This window comes from Hippocampus bargibanti, linkage group LG12, assembly GCF_051943395.1.
Source record: "Hippocampus bargibanti isolate YZ-2025 linkage group LG12, ASM5194339v1, whole genome shotgun sequence".
Lineage (NCBI taxonomy): Eukaryota > Metazoa > Chordata > Actinopteri > Syngnathiformes > Syngnathidae > Hippocampus > Hippocampus bargibanti.
The window spans coordinates 14,475,685-14,501,234 of NC_142745.1; the positions used below are offsets into that span (position 1 = coordinate 14,475,685).

At 41.1% G+C, this 25,550-nt stretch overlaps 1 protein-coding gene across 2 annotated transcripts in view; it reads left to right on the forward strand.

Moving 5' to 3' along the window:
• grm4 (glutamate receptor, metabotropic 4) overlaps positions 1-25,550 on the forward strand; it is a 153,856-nt gene that overhangs the window by 110,429 nt on the left and 17,877 nt on the right. For both annotated transcript variants that reach the window (XM_089009528.1, XM_089009529.1), the window contains 4 exons: positions 11,655-11,790; positions 11,932-12,086; positions 13,813-13,953; positions 21,958-22,158. In XM_089009528.1, the coding sequence (XP_088865654.1) occupies positions 11,655-11,790; positions 11,932-12,086; positions 13,813-13,953; positions 21,958-22,158 (633 nt within the window). The remainder of the gene's footprint in view (positions 1-11,654; positions 11,791-11,931; positions 12,087-13,812; positions 13,954-21,957; positions 22,159-25,550) is intronic.

Sequence of the window (25,550 nt, forward strand, 5' to 3'; positions counted from 1 at the left end):
CATTACAATGTTTAATCCCCACCACATATTACATATAGAGCGCACAACAAATTCATGAATAACTAGTTTTCAAATCTGAAGTCAAGAATAATGACTGTTGTTGTGGTTTACATCCAAAAATATGAAATTTTGGTTAGGATTTTAGCAAGCATCATGGAATATCACAAGTTTGATTTGCTTTCGCGCGCCGAAAAAAAACAATGTGGCGGGCCGGATTTGGCCCCCTGGCCTTGACTTTGACACCTGTGATGTCAAGCGTCATTCCTGAATTTGTTCGGGTTTTATTTTTTTCATGCTTGTGTGCTGATAAAGTGATGGCCATGGCCTCTGGAAATGTTTTTTCCCACAAGGGGTCAGCATTTCCCTTTTTTCCATTTTAGCGCTTTATTCCAGCTTCAGTTGTTGTTAACGCGCTTACAAACCAATATGTATGTATTGCATTGTATTTTGTACATCCGCCCCCATTTCAAGCTCATATAACTCCAGACCCATATGATTTAGAAATTAACTCCATTTTTTCTGATGAAAGAAGAGAGTCTAAGGTTTCTTACACTGAATTGAATGTTTATATAGTCCTCAAACTCAATATTATGTGTGTCCTGGAAGTTAAGTGACAATGACAAAAACCCTTACACTGGAGTGGACACATTTTGCACGTGGCATGTGAATGAGTTAAAAAAGCCAGCCAGCCTACAGGTTTGGCTCATGGAAAATGTTAGCAAGATATATAATCCAGGCAAAATAAAACCTGCATTTATTTTACAAACAGTTCTACATCTACTTCAAATTTTGTTTTGTATTTTCTAGTTGACTCACTTACACTTAATCAAACTCATTCTGAGTTAAATCACATTGAAGTCTTGCAAATGAGACAATAAAGCCATCAAAACTCATTTGGAGTGGATTGGGTTAGCCTTTATTTGTTTCGCAGGGGAGAAATTTACATTTCACAGCAGCAAAATGATTAAAGGAAAGGAAGATGTAGAAAAACAAAATACGATTCTGAAAACCACATTCTAGCAAGACATTTCCACACGTAAGAGTCTCAGGATCTTTATGCTTCGCCACAAAGATTTCCAGCGTGGTAATGACCTCATCCTCAATTGCATAAGGTGATTATTATTATTATTATTATTATTGTTATTATTATTATTATTATTATTATTATTATTATTATTATTATTATTATTATTATTATTGCATTTCCTCCTACCAGCCATCTGTCGTGTCCACATGCATGACCTGCACTTTAATTGCTCACTTATTCCAACGCCGGGAAAAAAAATCCAAGGTCATTATAACACTCAGTGGGGTGAGGGGAGGGGGTAGAAGTTAAATAAACACCTTACCCCGAAAAAGTGTTCTTATAAATGATCATCTTTTCAAGTGTACAGTGTTTCTTCATCCAGCACAATTGTTGTCCGCAATTACCTGAGTGTAACGTAACACTGAGGACACTTTACTCCAAATCGTCTACGTCATGGGTGGCGAGGCCCAAGTGCAAAAAGGGCTAAAATGAAGGTGGAACGCAAATCCGTAGGTGTTTCCTTTTAATTAGTACACTCGAGCCTTCTTTCACTTGGCTACCTTCACAGCTCCGGCTGGGACAGCTGAGCCAATCACAGCTCATCACATACACAGGTGCTTATATACACACGCACGCACACACACACTCACACACTCCTGTTTCAATGGTTTTGTGAGGTCCGAATAACTCCAGATAAGGAGTGAGGACCACAGTTACTGATAAGTTTAGCGAACTAGTGTTACATTTGAACACCAAATGTCACCCCATTTCCCACTTCAGCTTTTTCCCATTTTTCCAGATGTGATAGGTGGGCGGACGCTCTACAGACCCATTTATTTTAAAAGTGTTTATTTATACAGTAACGTCTCGTTATATCGATATTCAAGGGAGTCCGAAAAAATATCGATATAACCGGGACTATCGATATATCCGACCCTGTTTGCATGTAATTTTCTCCGTGCGTGCATAGAAATAGTATCGATATAACCGGGACTATCGATATATCCGATATCGATATAACGAGACTTTACTGTATATTTATTTCAGTCGATATTATCTTTAAAAACAATCCATTAAGTTTTTAACTGAAAAAAAATCATTGGCAACCTTGTTCAGTTCTGCTGTTTTGGTTAGCAACCCACCATCAGTGAGCAAATGTGTTGAAAAAAAAGCTGAGAAACACGCAGAGTTGACTAGTGAGTTGACTAACAATGCTTGGACGCGGGTAACCTCAACAGATTTAAAAAGAAATGCTGCGGTGCATTGACGGAATGGCTCGCAAGCCGTTGCCAGTTCACACGACTAGCGGCCTGGCTGGATCCGCTTAAAAGTTGGCACGCGTCGCTCAGCCCACCAAGAGCCTGCCAGAATGCTTTTTTGGGTATGCTGAGCAGAAATGGGCGGAGGTTGGCTGCGTATCCCGCTTGGTACATTGAGCAGCCCCCTCTCGTACGGGATACATTGTGACTGGCAGAATGTCTTCTAGAAAATACAAACAGCGTCATTAGGAAGGTAGTCTTTCCCAATCAAAGTCATAGCTGTCATGTGTGAAGGCGTCTTCAAGTGTTAAAGGACAACCGACGTCTCCGGACAAGTTTTGTCCATAATTTGTAAAATGGCTTCAACTGACTTCTACTGAGCGTATTTTAAAAAGATTCCACCGAATATAGCTATATTTTACGTTTTAAGACTTGTGCTGAATATTCAGGAAGTCTTGTTTTTGACAAGTCCGTACGTGATGTCACTAAAGGAACGCCCCCTGACCGAAAAAAGACACATTGTAGCAGTCCTTCCATCATGTCAATGTATTTTGCTGTATTGTTTGGTCTGAAAAGGGTGTCCAAGCTCCATATAAGGAATTTATCCGCCTGTGAAAACGGAGTTGGCCACAGGAGGTCGCCATTTTGTGCCTCTTTTCTGGTGATGGTTTCTCCCCAATGTTGCCTCAAAATGGCATGGAATAAATTCTTTAATCGATTGCAAACATGTATGCTTTCCTCTTCAGAACTATTTGAATCATATTCATAACTGGAGGTGTAACAAGAAAGCATATTCTCCGAATCTGAAGCCATTGTTTTGATTTTCGAGCAATGCAGGACGTCTTGGCGTGACGTCACAAACTGGGGGCGGGACTTTCTGAAAATGCCCAATTCGCAGCTCAATTTTTGGCAGATTTTGGACACTTTAAGTCATTTTTATTGGTGTTTTGCATTTGAATAAAAATATCATACTGCGTGTTTTGGGTATTTTAGATGCTATAAAACGTTTTTCTAATGTCAGTTAAGAAACAAAAAAGTGATGTTGGTTGTCCTTTAAAGTTACCGTATTTTCTGGAATATAGGGCGCATCTTTGATGAATGACATACAGTCGGATTTTTTCCATTTATCCAGATGTGATTTAAAAACCTTTCCCATACATAAGGTGCACCACATTGTAAGGGGCACCTTCAATGAATGGCATACAGTAAAGTCTCGTTATATCGATATTCAAGGGAGTCCGAAAAAATATCGATATAACCGGGACTATCGATATATCCGATCCTGCGCCGAACTGCATTAAACAAAAGCCGCCAAAAGAGGGCAGCCAAGCGCCATATAAGAAACGGAGCTGGCCATTAGCTCCCTTTTTTTTTGGGTGAGAGATGTTCCCCCAATGTTGCCTCAAAATGGCACATATAATTCTTTAATGATTGTAAACATGTATGTTTTAATCTTCAGAACTACAGTGTATTTGAAACATATTCATAACTGGATGTGTAACAAGAAAGCATATTATCCGAATCTGAAGCCATTGTTTGGATTCACAAGCAATGCAAGACGTCTTGGCGTGAAGTCATTTTTATTTGCATTTGAATAAAAAGTGACATCGGCTGTCCTTTAATACACAGTATGGAATGTTAATAATTTTCAAAATCATCGCGCTTCAGCAGACAAAACAAGAAACATTGTTGCAAAAAACGATTGCATTACTATACAGTACAGTGGGCATGTACATAACACAACAGGGAAACTGCAACGCTTACATCTTACTGTATTATGTATACAATTTAAAAAAGTCATCAATCTTCTTCTGCTTCCCATTTTTACCTATTAACAGAAACACTTCAATCTCGTCTGCTACACACGAGCTAGCGTCTGAAAATGAAAATGGCTCTGCTACACGGGTGCTGGGCACGTAACCAAGTCACCTGACCAAGTCGACCAATGGCGCGACTGATGGCGTGACACGTAACCAAGACACGTGACCAAGTTGACCAATGGCGCGACCGATGGCGTGTCACGTGACAAAGTCACACGGCCAAGTCGACCAATAGCGCGACCGATGGCGGCTCATGTGACCAAGTCGACCAATGGCGCGACCGATGGCGGCTCACGTAACAAGACACGTGACCAAGTTGACCAATGGCGCGACGGATATATCGATATAAACAACAAAAATGGCCAGCGGGGGATGAAAAGGAGCACCGTAATAACCGGATTATCGTAATAACCGGGTATCGTACTAAACGGTACTAATTATACATAAAAAGACTAGAAATGTGCAAGGGAAATTAAAATAGTATCGTAATAAGCGGTACTATCGATATAACCGATATCGATATAACGAGACTTTACTGTATTTAAAAATCTTTCCATACAGAAGGTGCACCGCATTATAAGGTGCACCTTAAACAAATGACATATTTTTAAACTGTTTCTATACATAAGGCACCGCATTATGAGGTGCATGGTCAGATTTTGAAAAAGAAAGATATATTTTGGGAGCGCCTTAGTACAGAAAATACGGTAACTAAATGTAGACTTTGAGCGGGTACACACAACGACAATCAGTCTGTTTTTTTCTGGATTTTTCCCTTGACCTACTCAGGACACCCTTTTATTCAATAATATTGTACAATAAAATGATAATTATTATTATAATTATTATTATTAAAGTAGTCTGGAGATTCAGTGGTTAGCGTTTTGACTTAAAAATGCAGAGGTTCGATTCCATATTCCAGCAGTGGACTGATTACTAGTAATCAGTTTCAGGGAGTGTCCCCCCAACCGTAGAAAAGGGACCTATCAAAGCAGAGGGCTGGCATCACCACCTCTGTACATTGAGGATATACAGGTAACATCCAACTTAGGACCGAGTTCCGTTCCGACCAAACGGTCGTAAGTCGAAATGCTCGTCAGTCTGAATCCATTCGAAATGTTGAATAGAGACTCGGAGGCCAAATGACACTCAAACTCCTCCACTCTGGTGACATCACACGGTCGATTTCTGTGCGAGTGCGAGATTCTGGCTGCCTGGCCAAAATTGTCCTATGCATTGCCAGCCTGCTAGCTAGCTATATAGGGCCAGCACAACTTTAGTTCGCTGAAGAAGCTCCTCGGATGTGACGCGTAAAATCCAAAACCTTCAAAGAAGTCCAGATGACGGCTGAAGAAACCTTTTCATCGATGTCCATGAAAGGGTTAATCAAGGCCGTAGTGACATCAGAGGCTTATAACGGAGTTTAACTTTACTGTGGAGCAAAGAACCTTGGTATCTGGAGGTCAAAAGAGTTCTTCTAAGAAATTGTTGTTGCAAAAATCCCTTTGTATTGCATCTGTTATTTGTGTCCAAATGACGACAGCATTTTATCACTTAGCAGGAAATTTCTCACTGGAAAACAGAAGGGGAAGTCATGGTGAGAGAAGTACAAAAGGGTGAGATCACGGCTCTATTTCAGTCTTTAATGAAATTATCTTTTACCGCTCAACTATCAAGATCCTGGATGTTAGTTAGGGAAGAGGTGTTTGATTAAATGTCCTTGTCAAGATAAGAAGTTCTGAAAGGCGGTCTACATTTGACATTACCTTTGATCAGCGATGTGATTGAGTTAATTGCTTGTTGACACGGGAGCTGGTCACGTGACCAAATCATGTGACCAACAGCGCGAACGATACAGATTTCGATAATGGTACTGTATAGAAACCCCTAAGCAAATATCAATTCACCTTAAACTGCTTTTGTATCGATATAAACATAGTAAAATGACCGGCGGGAGATGAAAAAGAGCACCGTAGTAACCAGATTATCGTAAAAACCATGAATCGTACTAAACGGAACTAATTATACATAGAAAGACTAGAAATTCGGCCTGGAAATGATAATAGTATCGTAAGAAGCAGTATTATCAATATAACCGATATCGATATGTGTATGTATTGCATTTTGGACAGCTGCCCCAATTTCAAGCTCATATAATTCCTTACCCATATCATTTAGGAATTAACTCTTTTTTTCTTATGAAAGAAGACAGTCTATTTGTTGTTACGCTGTATTGAATGTTGACTTAGTCCTACAACTCAATATTCTGTGGGTCCTGTAATTCAAGTGAGAATGACAAAAACCCTGGCACTGGAGTGGGCAAATTTTTGCACATGTCTCGCAGTGAATGAGTGGTGAGATATTGGATCTTAACAACAAACAAAAACTGAAAATGTCCTTGAAAAGATGAAATCATACCTTTGATGAGTACCGATTCTAACGCTGCATTTATCAGACGTGGCATTGCTTGGAATGATTGGCAGTGTTATTTTTTTAGACGACAGTGTTGGATTTCTACGAATGTTGGGTTTTAGTGATTCAACTTGAAGAATGAATATTAGCGACCATTAAAGGTGTCGCATGACCATTTTATCTCGCTAACCTCAATCCTCAGACATCTTTGTTTGGCAGTGAATGAGTTAAAATGATTGACAGTGCCAAATCAAGACAAACGCAAGGACAGACATTCCATCGTACCAAATCCGACTGCCGGAATAATGGATCGCGTGTCATTGGGTTGCTAATTACCAAATACAAAACACTCATTTTTACTTTGTCTCCACCGTTTATATCTTCATCAATGTACCCGCGAGCACAACACCTGGATTTGTGCATGTGCAATTCTTAATCAGAAGGTCTGAAAGTGGCGAGAAGAAAAAAAAACAGGCGAATCAATCCGTCAGCGAGCAGATGAAAGCACCTCATCGCCGCTGACAGCTGATGTGACGATGATGATAAATGGATGCAGGTCATTTATCTCCCGCAGCCACGGTTGGCATGAAGACAGCACGGAGGATTGAAGATGGGAGAACGAGGAGAGCGAGAAAAGAGAGAGAGAGAGACTAAGAGTGAGTGAAAAGGGAGAAAAAAAAACAACATTCTATTATGTCTGTGTAAGCTCTCAGTCGTACAGGAGTGGTCCATCGATGAGAAGGTTTCTTCAGCCGTCATCTGTACAAAAGTGAAGGTTTCGGACGTTTCGCCTCCTATCCAAGAGGCTTCGTCAGCGAACTAAAGTCTGACTGGTCGTATCGGCCCCATTTATATATCCCTAATGTCCAGACCTGGTGGCGCCGGACACAGCTATGATAGGTCCCTACTCTCAGGTTGGGGGGGGGGGCGCGGGACCCCCCCCCCTGTGGCCCCACTGATTGTTCCTACATTCCTGACTAACGATTGGCCTATTACACCCACTCCCCCCGGTATCACCTCATCAGCATAACGACCAACTAGCACTGAAGGTAGAGAAAAGGAGTCAAAACATATCAGGAGAGCACTCACTAACTGTGGGTACCCTCAGTGGTCATTCAACAAATGTCAGAAAGAAAGACTAGCGAACGAAACCAATAATTCTCAAGATTCAAAAAGGAGAGGAGTAGCAGTACCGTACATTGCAGGAGTTTCTGAAAAATTACAAAGAGTCCTTTGGCAACATAAAATTCCTACTTATTTCAAACCGATAAACACGTTAAGGCAAAAATTAGTGCATCCAAAAGATAGGCTACCAAATGAAAAACAAAGTAATGTAGTTTATTCCATACATTGTAAGAATGAAAATTGTAAAGAGCAGTACATTGGGGAGACTCAACAAATTCTCAAAAAAAGACTTTATCAACATCGCAGGGATAATACTAGTGGGCCTCAATCGGCAGTACATTTGCACCTAAAAGCTAGCAACCACTCATTTGACGACAATGAGGTTAAAATCTTAGCGAAAGAACATAGATGGTTTGAAAGGGGGGTGAAAGAGGCGATTCTTATAAAACAACAAAATCCTTCATTAAACCGGTCTGGTGGTGTGAGGTTCAATTTGGATCGTTCATACAATAGCCTGCTCAGGCAAAACAGGTTAGGCAACTTTCGCAATGCTGATGAGGGTCGTTATGCTGATGAGGTGATACCGGGGGGAGTGGGTGTAATAGGCCAATCGTTAGTCAGGAATGTAGGAACAATCAGTGGGGCCACAGGGGGGGGGGTCCCGCGCCCCCCCCAACCTGAGAGTAGGGACCTATCATAGCTGTGTCCGGCGCCACCAGGTCTGGACATTAGGGATATATAAATGGGGCCGATACGACCAGTCAGACTTTAGTTCGCTGACGAAGCCTCTTGGATAGGAGGCGAAACGTCCGAAACCTTCACTTTTGTACAGATGACGGCTGAAGAAACATTCTATTATACTACTGTCTATTATTCAGCATTTTAAAAACACGCCACGCATCATTCTTGAGGTTGCATCGCTTGGCAGAATTTCTATGAAAATCCTCCCCCGGGGAGGGGGTGCATTCATTAGATATCAAACTTGATGTGAGCACCAACAAGGCAAAATAATGAGCGGGGCGAGACGCCTCGTTTGGACTTTCGCCTGCATCACCCTTTTGTAAGTTGTGTCATGGCAGCTGCTTTTTTTCGGAGCTGCCGGATATCCGGTTCTACTCTAGTAGCTCTGGCAATTTCTGGCCCTGGGGTTTTAAAGATGGGCAGCGAGGGGGCTTGCTGAATGTTCAGTGGCAGGTCATTCCAGAGAGTGGGACCAGCAACGGAAAAGGTTCTATCCCCTCTGAGCCTTCGTTTAGTTTTTGGCACATCTAAATATGTCTGGTCGGCAGACCTGAGGCGCCGGGAAGTTTTGTAGGAGTGAATGAGCTAGGAGAGGGAAGACCATTTAAATATTTTAAAACAAATACAGTGATACCTCGGTTTACGAACCCCTTGGCTTACGAACTGTTCAGTTTACAAACGTTAAATTTATGAACATTTTACCTTGACATACGAACTATTTTTTGGGATACACACGGAGCTGCCACAATGAGTGATGTGTCGTTTGCGAACAAGCGCGTTCTCCTAACAAGAAAATGGCAGCCGGCTTCTTTTGGTCCTCTATTCCCCGCCCCAAGTCTTCATTTAAAGCCACGTGATTAGTCACGAACGCAGCAGTGAGGGAAGGTGGTTTAAACATTAAAGAGACAGGCAGACGACAGAGAGAGAGTGACAAAATGGATAAAAAACAGTGACATTTGGACTCGTTTCAACTTTGATAGTTCAAACGCAGAGTATATACTGCAAGGTTAAAATTCCCATCAATCAGGCTCCACAAATAGCCCGCACAAGCCATCTGTACACTTGATGCAAAAAGCTATCAACCCAGCTATACAGAACACAATTGATGAGGAGCGAGGTCAAATTATCGCAGAGAAAGCACCTAGAAGGGATCATTCCTGAAGATGGTGAAAGAAGAAGGCTACGTGTTTAATGCTGATGAAACCGGCCAATCCATCCCATCAAGCATATCAACGACCATCACAAAGGTAAATAAAACGACTTTATTATAAGTATAGTTTATTTCTTGAATTATAATACCGGGCGGCCCGGTCCATTTTGTGTGGTTTTAGGGCTTAAAAAATTAGAAAGTAGAACATTATGTTTTATGGGGAACTGGGAATGGATTATTCTCATTTTAATGGTTTCCCATGGGAAATTAATTTGTGGGATACACACTTTTCGCCTTACACACTCTGTCTGGGAACCAATTAAGTTCATAAGCCAAGGTATCACTGTAATAAGATCTTGAAAAGAACTCTAAATTGTATACGGAGCCAGAGTAGGAGTTACAGTATATGCTCCCTCTGACGAGTACCAGTCAAGAGCCGAGCGGCAGCATTCTGGACCAGCTGGAGACGCTTCATGGAGGACTCCAAATGAAAACGCAGAATTGATTAATCCATTCTGAATTCGTTACATTGCCATTCTGATGCATTAAAGAAACAATAAGCTGCATACATCCAGAAGCTAACCACCATGATGTCTTTGCTCTTTGGTCACAACAAGCATGGCTCTGGTGTCAAAGCTCCCGGTGTTCCATATGGGATTGCTTTTCTTAGAATCATAGTGTTACCGTGGCTAAAAATATACATTGGAGGAATGCAAGGTGTCATCTTATTTTAATACACTAGCATATGAGGAATGTAAGAGAGTTATTTCCACAGTTTGAAAAGTGTCATCTCCTGTGGGGAGACATCATCAGATTTTGTTCTTCTGTCATCCTCAAAAGTGATAATTAATAAATGACAAACTATATTCTGAGAAAATGTATGTCACGATACGAGTATTCCACTATAACGTGCGCAAGCAATCAAAGTCAAAGTCATCTTTATTGTCAAATATGCTAATATGTATGACATACAGCACATATCAACAAACAATCAACAAACGTTCAAAGATTCGTCACGGTGTCTGTCTTTTGTCTCCGGTGAACCTCACTGTCTAGACACCAAAGTGACAAGTTAAACACGTTTGCCGTGAGAAAGTTGCAAAACAATTTTGTATTCTCACCTCTTCTCCATTATAGTCTTTGGCTGTCAATAATAACATGTGTCAAATATGTTGCATTGATTTTGCACGCTGAAGCATGAAAAGAAAAAAAAAACATGGCTGTCAAATTGATGGAACACTGTGTGTGTGAGTGTGTATAGTGGTTCATATATCCATGTGTGCCGTAAATTGGCTGGAAAACGGTTAAGGGTGTCCCCCCCTCCCTTGGGATGATAAAGTGGATCAGAAAATGGATGGATGATATTTAACTGTCTCAAACTTTTGACGCTCACGATCCTTAAATGCAAAATGATTGAACATGTCACAATCCAGGTGACATCCGACTTAGGACCGAGTTACATTCCGACCAAACGGCCGTAAGGCAAAATGGTCGTAAGTCGAAATCCATTCAAAATGTTGAAAAGAGACCTGGAGGTTAAATGACTCGCAAACTCCCCCCTCTGGTGCCATCACACGGTCGATTGCTGTGTGAGAGTGAGATGCTGGCTGCCTGGCCAAAATTGGTGTCCGCATTGCCGGCCTGCTAGCGCGTTGCGGTGCCAGGCATCAAATTACCATTTTAACAATATGGTCTGGAAGTCGTGATCATAAGTACCGGTGGTTGTAAGTCGAGCCAGTCGTGTTACCTGTATGCATAGCATGTTTATCTGTATTGCCATTGAATGAAGTCAAAGGCTCTTTCTAACCCATGAGAACGATTCATCGAACTCCTAGATTTCAATCGAAGTTGATACATCTATCTTCCTCGTCGATGTCCCTTAGATAAAATCCAAAATGTGGCACTGATCGAGAATAGACACAATAGCAAAATCGACAGAAGCATGACCAAGACTAACCATACCACAAACCATCCATTGTGAGATGGATAGAGAATAGACAGAATGTAAGTGATCATATTTCATTTTTCCAACATGTCACTCCAGAGGCTCCCTGAACTCTCCTCGCAAAACATTCCCGATTGAATCCATCTGATTACCCGCTGTTGTGTTTGCATTCAAGGGGGTGTTTGCATCTCTCAGTCGGTGAAGATTCCCAGGGAACCCAAGCAGGGTGAATTCGACAAAATCATCAGACGCCTGCGCGAAAATCCCAACGCGAGGGTCGTCATCATTTTCGCCAATGAAGATGACATCAGGTAGGTGGCTAACTCCACAGAGAAAGCCATAACGGAAGGCACACTGTGTGATGAATGCAGAATAAAGCAAATTGAGAAGAGCTGGGGGCGGCTGACCTTATCGCCATTGACGTTTAACTGATATTTGGCCCCTTTTTGCAGGCGCCTGCTCCACGCTGCTAAAAAGGCCAACCAGACGGGTCATTTTATTTGGGTGGGCTCCGACAGCTGGGGCTCGAAAATTTCTCCGGTCTTGCACCAGGAGGAGATGGCGGAAGGGGCGGTCACCATCCTGCCCAAGCGTCAGTCCATCAAGGGTAAAAGGCAGTGTTTGGAGTCGGTATACCGTGTTTCAGCAAATGGTTTCTAGTTTCTGGGAGGTGATGGGGGTGGGAGTGGGGATGTTGAATTAGCGCGGAGTGGTTTGGATTGGAAAAACGCAGCAAAAAGTCAATGACCCTATGTTGCTCACTTGAATTTAAACACAGTCACAATTGAGGATTTTGGAGCAACCGCGTTAGCATCTACCGGAAAACGAAAATTTAAACTTCATAGCAAGGCTATGATATCTAAGTGTAGCAAATTAACAACAATAACGACAGGCTGCATAAAAAATGGACAATCAGTCGGTCCTTAAAACATAAACATGAATGAACATAACATGGCGGAGCGAGCAATGAGGCGTCCCCAATTATCTACTCCAATGATCTACTGGATCATTGGAGTTGAAAACATAAAAGAAAATTAGGCAGACATACAAATGAAGGGATAGAAGCTGATTTACCATATTTTCCGGTGTATAAAGTGCACCAGATTATAAGGCCGCAACTACAATGGAGGGTGCATTTTAACACTTTCTCCATATACAGTGATACCTTAGCTAACAAACATAATTGGTTCCCAGAAAGTGTCTGTGAGGCGAAAAGTTCATATTCCGAACATTTATTTCGCATAAGAAACCATTAAAATGACAATAATCTGTTCCCAGGTCCCCATAAAACATAATTTTCTACTGAATAAGCCTTAAAACTACACAAAATAGACATTATTTTATATGTAATAAATGTGTTATTGTATTATAATTAAAAAACAGTACTGTATAATTAAGTGGTTTTATTTACCTTTGTGATGGTTGTTGATGTAGTTGCCTCTTGATGATCTGAGTGAAGTTGCCGTGCTTTCTCAGTGATAATACCCTCACTCACACTATCCCCTCATAGCTGCTTCTCAGTAATCTAAATGAACAGAAGTTTTTTTAACCTCTTCTATTGCCTGATACTGTTGCTGAGACTAACAGAAACACCCTTAATAGCTTCCTTGTTCTTAAGGATGGTAGCAATGGTAGACTTACTGTACTGGTACTGGGACTCTAAGTCAATGATCTCCTTTTCTTAAATCCGAATCAGAATCGGAAAACCTTTATTCATCCCACAATGGGGATATTTGCACACACACTTTCTGGGAACCAATGTCTTCTTAGGTTTAACACGAGCCTGTAGTGGAGTCTTTTTCGGTCCCATAATAGCAAAAGTACACTCGATGTGGTCAAAAATTTCAATCAAACACAAACCACGTCCGCACTCAAAGAAAGGGGGTGAACTGGGACACGGTGGTTTGGTTTCGTCCGCCGAAAACGAGTCCGCCAGCCACCGTGGCGCTGTTCAACCGTGTGGTTTGGTTTGTCCACTGAAAACTAGTTTGTCAGCAGAGACTATATGCTATATGCTCTTGATGCGAAACGTTTGTGAGTTAAGGGTTCGTCAGCGGAGGTATCACTGTATAAGGTGCACGGGACTATAAGGCACACCTTCAATGAATGAAAACAGTTTTCCAAATATAATCTCTAAATATATAAAATATTTCCAAATATAAGGCACAAATATAAGGCGCTACAGTGAAGGTTGGCAGTATTTCTGTTAGATCTTAAAATCAAGTAATTAGGGCACCGTTTGTATTAATGGGATAACTACTTGAGGAAATGTGGTGTTTTACAAGCACATTGTGGAACTCGATGTCATGACTGATGCGACTGAATGTCCCCAGGATTTGATCGCTACTTCATCAGCCGCACGTTGGAGAACAACAGACGAAACATTTGGTTCGCCGAGTTCTGGGAGAACAACTTCAGCTGCAAACTAAGCCGGCATGCCCTGAAGAAAGGCCCCGGGCTCAAAAAGTGCACAAGTAAGTCATACGTAGGTGGATATAAAGCAATATCATTTTGACGACATCTCAGATTTGATATTCTATCTTTAGGAGAAAAATGCAAACATGAAATAGACATAAAATGTTGAGGGCTTTTTATAACAGGTTTTCTGTGGTTTTCGGCTAGATTCAGATGAAAGCTCCAATGGAATGGATATCTTCAGATCAAAATCAGTTTTGTTCCAAATGGGGATCAAAATCCGACACATATTGGACAAATTGGTTCCACCCCATCAGTCAATGAAATGATGTATAGACACGTAAATCTGTCCAGACCAGTCCAATCAAAGCCTGAGTCCCCTGACAGATACTGCAGTAAAAATGGCATTTTGCCTTGAAAATACGAGAACTTGTCAGCAGTATTTCATGGAACATGCTCTCGTGCATCTTAACAATTTTAGACTCACTAATTCTTCCGGCCCTATTTGCACTAATTTAATCGCTTCTATTTACTGTTAAACACATGCAAAGTGGGTGTACTGCATTAACCGTGATATATTCATGTGGACACATTTTGAAAAAAAAGACCATCTGTATATTCAAACTGCAACAAAAACATATAGCAGTACATACAACGACACCTCTACTTGTTAAATTATTTATTCTGGAAGTTGAGACACGTTTTTCATGAAAATGCCCTAATCTGTTCCACCCCAAAAATCAGACACAAATGTTTCCTAATGCATAAAAATGAATGAAAATATGTAACAAATGCATGATATAATTAGATTACTGCGCAATAAGTGTGAGTTGTGCATAATATATTTGTATCTTTTGTATCTTTAAATTTCTTTCGTACCAAGAGGCAATATTTTTCCGTTGAGACGTTTCATAACTTTTCAATTTTAAATGATTAGTTTAAGTCAAAGTCAAGTCAAAGTCAGCTTTATTGTCAAATATGCAAATATGCATGACATACAGCACAGATGAAATTAATGTCCTCTCAGACCCAGCTTGCAAGGCACTTATAAAAAAGACAGACAATTGACAACAGACAATACATGTAATTTCTGAATGTAAAGTGAGGTAGTGTCGTTTGTAAAGTGAGGTCGTGACGTATGTAAAGTGATGTAGTGTCGTATATAAAGTGACGTAGTGTAGTAATGCAAAAAAAAGGTCAAAGTGAGGTCTTGCAGAAAAAAACGAGAAAAAAATAGAGTTCAGGATGATAGTACCGGCCTGGTAATCGAGTGGTTAGCACACCGGCTTTACTGTGCAGAGGTCGCCGGTTCGCGTCCCGGTCTGACCTCCCTGTGTTTGCATGTTCTCCCGGGCCAGTGTGGGTTTTCTCCGGTTTCTTCCCACACTCCAAAAACATGCATGGCAGGCGGATTGACCACTCCAAATTGTCCCTAGGTGCGAGTGTGAGAGTGAGTGTTGTACTTCTTTGTGTGTCCTGCGATTGGCTGGCAACCAATTCAGGGTGTCCCCCGCCTCGTGCCCGAAGACAGCTGAGATAGGCTCCGCAACCATAATGAGGAATAAGCGGTACGGAAAATGGATGGATGGATGGAGGATGACAGTACAGCGTGTAGCGTGTACTCAGAGTTCGGTGAGTGTGGCAGGAGGCTGGGAGGGCTAGAGGTACCACGTTGCGGCAAAAGAATGCTACATTACTGTAAATAAGCAAACTAAATGCATTGTACTTCACTTGTGGAGTACAATGCAGCCTCCCCCTCATTGAAAGCAATGGGTGAAAGTCAGCCAAAGCCAAATAAACACATATTTCAATATTATTATCATTAACTCGTTCACTGCCAGTCGTGCAAAAATGTGTACACTCCAGTGCCAGGGTTTTTGTCATTGTCACTCAAATTCTAGGACCCACCGAATATTGAGTTTTAGGACAACATCAACATTCAATGCAGCATAAGAAATCTTAGACCCGCTTCTTTCATCAGAAAAAAACAGTTAATTTCTAAATTAAATAGGCCTTTAGTTATTTGAGCTTGAAATGAGGGCGGCTTTTGAAAATATACTGCAATACATCCATATTGGTTTATATAGCACTTCAACAACAGCTGAAGCTGCAACAAAGCGCTAACATGGAAAAAAGGGAAATGAACATTTATGTAGTCCTAAAACTCAATATTCTGTGAAAGAATTCTGTGAAAATGACAAAAACCCTGGCACTTGGAATGGACACATTTTTACACATCGTCTGGCAGTAGCAGTGGCCTTATATTCCGGTGTGCCTTATACCCCGGAAAGTATGATACATGGCCTGGATAAATGTTATCAAGAAAATCGAGTCCTACTTATTTCTACCAAGCAAAAAGTTTCCCATGAAGCTGAATTACACTTGTTGAGGCAGAATGCGTGCACACGTACTCGGCAGGGAATGGAGGCAGCAACCCTCATGCTGCGAAGAGCCAGTGAGTCACCTCTCTGGCCCGAGGCTGCACAATCGCACGCTCACTCGCAACTTTGCATGCACATGTTGGTATTTAACAGCAACAATGAGTTGTGATGCTAAGTATATGGCCCATGTGAATGCTAATGCTGAGCTCTGTTGTGCCAAAACAAAACTGTTTACATTCGTATTGGTCGTTTCAGTTTAAGGTCAAGTGGACACTTTATGTAGGTGCTATTTGCCATTTCTGAAGTAATTACCATAGTATTATTAAGTCATTCACTGCCAGAATCCTTAAAGCATGTTTGACTACAGTGATACCTCGTCTTACGAACGCTTTAGCTAACGAACTTTTCACCTTCCGAACGTTAAATTTGCGAGAATACAATCTTGGCGTACGAACTATTTTCGGGAAACACACGAAGCGCCACAATGAGTCATGTGTCTTTCGCTAACGAGCTGGAAAATGGCAGCCAACTTTTTTTCCCCTTCTCTTTTTTCACCCCACCCTTCGGTTAAAGCCGCACGTGATTGGTCAAGATCCGTGGTAGAGGAGGGAGGGGGGAGAGGGTTAAAGAAACACAGAGCTGCACATATTAATAGATAGACAGACGACAGAGAGAGAGTGAGCAAATGGATTGAAAACATAGTGAAATTTGGACTCGGTTCAACTTTATTGATCATTCAAAGACAGAGTGTAGACTGCAAGGTTAAAATATCCCATCAATCAGGCTCCACAAATAATCCGCACAAGCCATCTGTACAATGTGAAGAGTAGACAAGCAAGGGAACCAGCTATTAATAAAGTTTCTAGTGTGTCTGCCTGCATCTGGTGTAATATCACAACTTTCAAGATGTACAACCCGAGCTCCTTGAGACACTTAATGCAAAAAGCTATCCATTCCATCAAGCCATCAACGACCATCACAAAGGTAAATAAAACAACTTTATTCTACAGTACAGTTTATTTCTTTAATTACAATACCATAGCACATTTATTATACATAAAATAAGGTAGATTTTGTGTAGTTTTCAGGCGTATTTATTTTAATGGTTTCCTATGGGAACACACTTTTTACCTTACACACACTTCCTGGGAACCAATTAAGTTCGCAAGCCGAGGTATCACTGTAATTTCTTCTGTGAATGTGTTATTTGGTTTCTTAAATAAAGCCAAATTATATTTGTTCCACTTCCATAAAGCTGCGCATCCTCAAAGTTACAAATGCCCCTTTTTTAAAAAAAAATTCAAATGAGGCACAAATGTTCAGCAGAAAATCATCCTCTACTTTGGTACGTTTTGTCATGTAAGACGTGCCAGTATGGATCAGCTGACGTTTCTGTCACGGTTTGCAAGGTGGTGATGGCAGATGTGGATCCCAAAAAGCAGGCAGGAGGGAGCAGCAGGTTGTGTTTGAGAAATTGTATTAAAATAAAGTCAACAGGAACAAAATCTAAAACATCAAAGTCGTTCAAACAGAAAAAATACAAAGTATCAGATAAAGACCAAGAGTAAAAGTCTGCCAAGATGAAACAAACACATGCACAGCGTACAATGCATACACAGTGCATACAATTGCATACAACAGCATACAACAATGACCCGACACCGAATTGTCGTGCCGGGAGTCCTTTTAACTGTCACTGATTGGGAACAACCAGCACCTGTGAGGCAGCAGGCAGGACTGACAGCGCTACCCGTTGGTCGCCAATCCGAACGTGGCAGTCCGCCACTGATCGGGACACCAGCACCTGTGCAGGTGCAGGCGGGGCCGACAGCGCCACCCGTTGGTCGCCAACCAGATCATGACAGTATCAGTGTTATGGTTCACCTGCTATTTAACCACCATTGGTTCTGGGCTTAACTCATTGCAACGGTTGTTCCGTTTAATTTTTCTTTTTAATCTTAATTAGACCTCCGAATGTTGCTGTTGGCTGGAAATGCCTCATAAAATCCACATAAAACTTGATGTCTGCTGCGCAACAGCAGATGGAAAGGTGTTGTTTGTTTAGTCAGAGGTTCCGCTGACACACATTTTTCCAATCACAATTCCAACAGTGGATGCCAAGATTTCTGATTAACATGACAAAAGTGTTTAGCATTAAGCGCATTTAGGTATTTCGTATAGAGTATGTATTTTATTGCACTAAATGAATCATCATAAATTACCTAATTCACCTTTGTTGACTGTGATTGGAAAATTGCTTTAAATCATCATGAATTATAGGTGTGTGTTTTGATTTCAAGGCTATCGTTCCATTTCATGTCACATGAACGTGGTAATCTGTTGGATCAATCAGATCATCTTATCTTTGGTAAATTTTGATCTGAAAGGGTGAAAAAAATAGACGCTTTCAAACCAGTCATGACTGTGTAAACACCTCTTTAGCAATGCTACCTACGAGTGATGCTTCTATTTGCATTGCGAACTGGATGTACAAATCATCCTGAACACATCAAAAACAACACACTAAACACAGGATAATCTTTGATAGTTGGACGTTTGTTGATTGTGATCAGAAAATGTCTTAAACACGGGGTGATTTCTAGGTGTACCTCTTGATTTCAAGGCTATCGTCCCATTTCACGTCACATGAACGTGGTAATCTGTTGGATCAATCAGATCATCTTATCTTTGGTAACTTTTGATCTGAAAGGGTGAAAAAATAGACACTTTCAGACCATTTATGACTGTGTAAACACCTCTTGAGCAAGGCTCCCTGCGAGCGATGCTTCTGTCTGCATTAGAATCTTTTTTTCTTTCCTCTCATCTTATCCAATGCTTTTATGTTAACACTGAGACAGCCTGCAAAAAAATCTGGAAATATGAGTAAGATATGAGTAAAAATATGAGGGTTTGGGTTTAGGGTTTAGGGTTAGAGTTAGGGTTGAGGGGCTAGGGTTCGGGTTTAGGGTTAGGGTTTAGGGTTATGGTTAGGGTTTGAGTAAAAAACAACAACCACGTCTACCTTTGAATGAAAATCGGCATCAATTGACACAGCTGAAAGAATGACAATGTCATGAAAGCTCCAGACTGGAAAGCCGACATGAGACGGCAACGTCAAGGAGCCGAGTGTCCTGAAACGTCGATAGAAAAGTTAAGCGTAGGTGGCCTGTCCATGGCCCTGCCGGAGCGCAGTCGCTCTGCCGCCTACGCTCCTTCACACAATCCCTGAGGCTTCTTCTTCACATCTTCCAAAAGTGTGTCCAATCCAAGCCCCCATACCCCTTTAATTACTGCAGCCGTAACCTCCTGACGCTCATCTGAAAATCGCACAGGAATGATTGTTAGAACGATGAGGAAATGAGATGTGGCCCAGATGGGGTGACGAACGGGTACTGATTTGGTGGCTCTCGAACCTTGCAGATTGAAATTGGGATTGAAATTGACAACGCCGGTTGAATAGTGAACAACCTGCTGTTAGAAAATACATGAATGAACAGACTCAGTAGTCTATAACATCCTCACATGTATTTAGCACATTTAACTTTAGCATATTTGTACAGTAATTGATCCAAAGTGAGCATTTATGATCAACACATCCAAGGCGATGATGGCGAAATGAAACATTGCGTGTTATTTTATGGCTGTACGCAATTGAAGATCAGACATGAGACGTGAGATGCGCAACCACACAATAAACAAGAAAATACTCAACCTTTGTAGCATGCACAGGAATATGAAATGAAATAATTACTCAGATCAGCAGTGATGAGAAATATTACTGGAGCAATGTATTGTGTACTAAGAAATAATTTGTGCTCGCAAATACTTAACATTTACACTTGGGTAATTACAGTTTAGCAGACAAGATTATTCTTTTGTTAACTAAGATATATTTGGAAAAAAAGCTCTTTGATATAAAACAAAGTAATTAAACTTCACCTATTATTACAAAAATTCAAATGTCATGGACGCCACATTAACCCTGTCAAGGACAATTATGGAGGATAATTATGTACAATTTTTCAAGGAAAATGTTTCTTCAGCTGTCATCTGTACTTCTTTGAGGGTGTTTGACATTTCGCTAAACATCCGAAGAGCTGCATCAGCGATTGTCGCTGTTGTCGCTGCTAATTAGTCAACGCTTAATCAACACTTCTTTTCATCTTTTGTGGTGGGGGCGGATATGTCAGGATTGACACCTTACAGCTCCTTCTCAGAGCCTGTCGTATGCACCTCCAAGCAATTACTCATCACCTCGCTCCCCCCCCCCCCCCAAAAATGGCACTCGCCTCGGTCGGGATTAATACAGTTATTACATTGAGTGGATTCTCTGCGCAAATGTATGTCCACATTTGCTGCATGCCTAATTTCTCTCGCTGGGGCTGTGTGAGTAAATACCGACCGTGGTTTGCTGTGGCGTCTGCGAACCATGACAACTATAGTATACAATTCGAACTTAATGAAAAATGACGTATGCACAGAAGGTAAAAGTTAATGGCAAACCAACATGGAGACTTGACCAAGTCATTCTCACACAAATCCATATAATCCTTCGGCAGAGACAAGAAGGAGATTCCCCCCCCCCCCCTGTTCGCTGATAAGATTTCTCGTAGGACATTAATGAAATAATTAAAGAGAGAGAGAGAGAGACAGAGAGAGGGGAGGGAAAGAGAGAGAGAGAGAGAGAGAGAGAGAGAGAGAGAGAGAGAGAGAGAGAGAGAGACAGAGAGACAGAGAGACAGAGAGAGGGGAGGGAAAGAGAGAGAGAGAGAGAGAGAGAGAGAGAGAGAGAGAGAGAGAGAGAGAGAGAGAGAGAGAGAGAGAGAGAATGACAGAGGGAAAGGAAGAGGGAGAGAAAGAGAGATGGAGAACAAGAGAGGGGGGAGAGAAAGAGAGAGAGAGAAATGGGAAGAAAAAGAGAGAGAGAGTTAGGGCGAGAAAGAGAGAGATATATAAAGACATAGAGAGAGAGATATAGGGAGAGAAAGAGAGAGATAGAAAGAGAGCGTGTTAGAAAGACAGACAGAGAGAGAGACAGGGAGAGAAAGAAAGAGAAGGATGGGTAGAGATAAACAGGGAGACAGACAGATGGGGAGAAAGAGAGAAAGACAGAGAGAAAGAAAGAGAGAGAGAGAAAGACACAGAGAGAGGGACAGAAAGAGAGAGAGAGAGAGAGAGAAAGAGAGAGAAAGACGGAGAGAGGAAGAGAGAGACACAGAGAGAGAGATAAATTGACAAAGAAAGAGAGACAGAGAAAGAGACAGAGGAATAGAGACAGGAGAGATACAGGGAGAGAAAGAGAGAGAGAGTGAGAGAAAGAGAGACAGAGAAAGACATACAGACAGAGAGAAAGGGAGACAGAGACAGAGAGAGAGAGAGAAAAACAGATATCGAGAGAGAGAGAGAGAGAGAGAGAGAGAGAGAGAGAGAGAGAGAGAGGAGAGAGAGAGAGAGAGAGAGATAGAGTGAGTTTGAATGTTCTCCCCACCTCGTGTTTGTCACCCGATTAAAAAGTCAACGGCTGCTTCAGATACCAAAAGCTAAAGTTGGGTGAGTTAGCTAAATTGCGTTGGTGAAGACCTGCAGTCAACCAAAAGCTGCTCAATTGTCAGAAGTAAACAACTCTCAAAGTCTCTCAATAGGAAATCACCTTGTTTCCCGATTCCTTTTCCTTTCTTGTAGATCAAGAACGCATCGGGAAGGACTCCAACTACGAGCAAGAAGGCAAAGTGCAGTTTGTGATTGACGCCGTCTACTCCATGGCTCACGCGTTGCATAATATGCACCAGGAGCTTTGCCCGGGCCAGGTGGGCCTTTGCGCCAAGATGGAGCCCATTAATGGAACGCTGCTGCTCAAGCACATACGACGCCTCAACTTTAAAGGTGAGTTGCCATGACAATTATGCAACATAATCAGAATCAGAATCAGAATCATCTTTATTTGTCCAGTATGTAGAACACGCTGCTGGCCAGACCTCTGGCAACGTTTGTTCCCTTTTTTCCATGTTAGCGCTTTATTTCAGCTTCAGCTGTTGTTAAAGAGCTATATAAACCAATATGTATGTATTGCATTTTATTTTGTACATCCACCCTCATTTCAAGCTCAGATAACTCCAGACCCATATCATTTAGGAATTACTTCTTTCCTTCAATCGATGAGAAGGTTTCTTCAGCCGTCATCTGTACAAATTTGAAGGTTTCGGACGTTTCGCCTCCTATCCAACAGGCTTCGTCAGCGAACTAAAGTCTGACTGGTCGTATCGGCCCTATTTATATATCCCTAATGTCCAGCCATGGTGGCGCCGGACACAGCTATGATAGGTCCCTCCTCTCAGGTTGGGGGGAGCAGAAGACCACTCCCTGTGGCCCCACTGATTGTTCCTACATTCCTGACTAGCGACTGGCCCATTTGCCCCACTCCCACCGGTATCACCTCATCACCATAACGACCCTCATCAGCATTACGAAAGTTGCCTAACCTGTTTTGCCTAAGCAGGCTATTGTATGAACGATCCAAATTGAACCTCACACCACCAGACCGGTTTAATGAAGGATTTTGTTGTTTTATAAGAATCGCTTCTTTTACCCCCCTTTCAAACCATCTATGTTGTTTCGCTTCAAATTAAAACCTTAACATTTATTTGAAATGATTTTTCCTCCCACGAGGGGGCAGCATTTGCCTTTTGTATAGCCGCCCCATTTCAAGCTCAGCTAACTCCAGACTCATATAACTTTGGAATTAACTCTTTTTTTCTGATGAAAGAAAAGTGTGATAAATTTCTTACGCTGAATGTTTACATACTCTTAAAACTCAAAATTCTGTAGGCCCTGCAATTTAAGTCAAAGCGCTAGTTAAACCCATATGTATGTATTATATTGTATTTTGTACACCCACCCTCATTTCAAGCTCATATAACTCCAGACCCATATCATTTAGGAATTAACTATTTTTTCTGGTGAAATAAGAGAGTCTAAGGTTTCTAATCACTGCATTGATTGATTATATAGTCGTAAAACACGTAACGTACGTAACATAAAAAAAAAATATTATGTGGGTCTGAAATTCGAGTGACAATGACAAAAACCATGGCACTGAACTGGACATATTTTTGCACATAGTCTGGCAGTGAATGAGAAAAAAATACAGCCAGGCTGCAAGTTTGGCTAGTGGAAAATGATAGCAAGACATATAATGAGCGAAAAATATCTTACGAGGCAAAATAAAACCTGCTTTTATTTTCCAAACAGTTCCACATCGACTTCAGATCTTAGTTTTTGTTTTGCATTTTGTAGTTGACTCACTCACACTTTATCAAACTCGTTCTGAGTAAAATCTTGTGGATGTCTTGCAAAATAAAACTGCATGGGATTTTATTGGATTAGCCTTTATTTGTCTCACAGTGGAGAAATTTACATTTCACAGCAGCAAAGTGTTGAAAGGAAGAAGAATGGAAAGGAAAGGAAGAAGTAGAAAAACAAAAAACGCTTCTGAAAACCACGACCACATTCTGCCAAGACTTTCCATTTCCACACGTAAGAGTCTCAGGATCCTTATGCTTTGCCACAATAATTTTCAGGGTGTTAATGACCTCATCCACGATTGCATAAGGTTATTTTATTTTTATTTCTTTTTTGCATCTCCTCCTGCCAGTTATCCGTCGTGTCCACTTCCATGACTTGCACTTTAATTGCTCACTTATTCCAACGCTGGAAAAAAAAACCCTCACTGATCCACATTCCATATCATTAAAATATGCCAAGTTGCAATTTAAGGCAATTATTATTCTTGCACGCAAACACACTAACTCAAGTGTGTGTGTGTGTGTGTGTGTGTGTGTGTGTGTGTGTGTGTGTGTTTGTGTGTGTGCGTATGCGGTTGGTTGGTTGGTTTGCGCAGCGTTCGTGTCGATGCATTATTCATTTGAAGTCGTGCTCTGTGCGCACTCGCTTTTTTTTCCCTCCATTTCAATTCTAATTAATATCTACTTGTCACTTTGGCAGTATGTCAATTAAATGTTTAATCCATAACTGTGAGAGAGTTTAAAAAACTATTCAAGGAAACAAAAAGCCTCTCACAAGGATTTTTTTTTTGAAAGACTTAATACCCGTCAAATTATCTCGGCTTTGGGCAACAGACTGAGTTAAACCAATATCGAATATTATGAACAAGCATCGTGGGTGTTCCAACACCGAATAAGGTGGGTGGGATTAGTGGTTAGCGTTATTACAATTGTTTTATGTCAGTTAGGCCTAGGTTAACTACAAAGGGTCCTTTGGAAACCCAAAATTCCTACTTATTTCAAACCGATAAACACTTTAAGACAAAAATGAGTGCATCTGAAAATAGGCTGCCAAATGAAAACCAAAGTGATGTAGTTTATTCGATACATTGTAAAAATGATGATTGTAAAGAGCAATACATTGGGGAGACTAAACGCATTCTCAAAAAAAGACTTTATCAACATCGCAGGGATAATACTAGTGGGCCTGAATCGGCAGTACATATGCACCTAAAAGCTAGCAACCACTCGTTTGACGACAGTGAGGTTAAAATCTTAGCAAAGAAAATAGTTTGTTTGAAAGGGGAGTAAAAGATGCTCTTTTTATAAAACGGCAAAACCCTTCACTAAATTACAGGGATTTATCATAGCAGAGGCCGATAAAGCACTGGCCATAGCCTCTGGCAATGTTTTTTTTCTTTTCCACAAGGGTGCAGCATTTTCCTTTTTTCCATGTTAGCGCTTTGTTCTTGCTTCAGCTGTTGTTAAAGCGCTATATAAAACAATATGTATGTTGTGCATTGTATTTTGGACAGCCGCCCTCATTTCAAGCTCATATAACTCCAGATCATTTAGGAATTAACCCTTTTTGGGATGAAAGAAGAGAGTCTAAGGTTTCTAACGCCGTATTGAATGTTTATGTTGTCCTAAAACTCAATATTCTGTGGGTCCTGGAATTCAAGTGACAACGACAAAAACCCTGGCACTGCAGTGGACACATTTTTGGCACATGTTTGGCAGTGACTTAACAGTGGTGAGATATTGGATCTTAACAACAAACAAAAACTGAAAATGTCCTTGAAACAATGAAATCATACCGTTGATGACTACTGATTCTAAAGCGGTGTTTATCAGACATTGCTTCAAATGATTGGCAGTGTTGTTTTTATGACAACAGTGTTGGATTTTTACGAATGTTGGGTTTCAGTGATCCAACTTGAAGAGTGAATATTAGTGACCATTAAAAGTGTTGCATGGCCCTTTTATCTCGCTAAC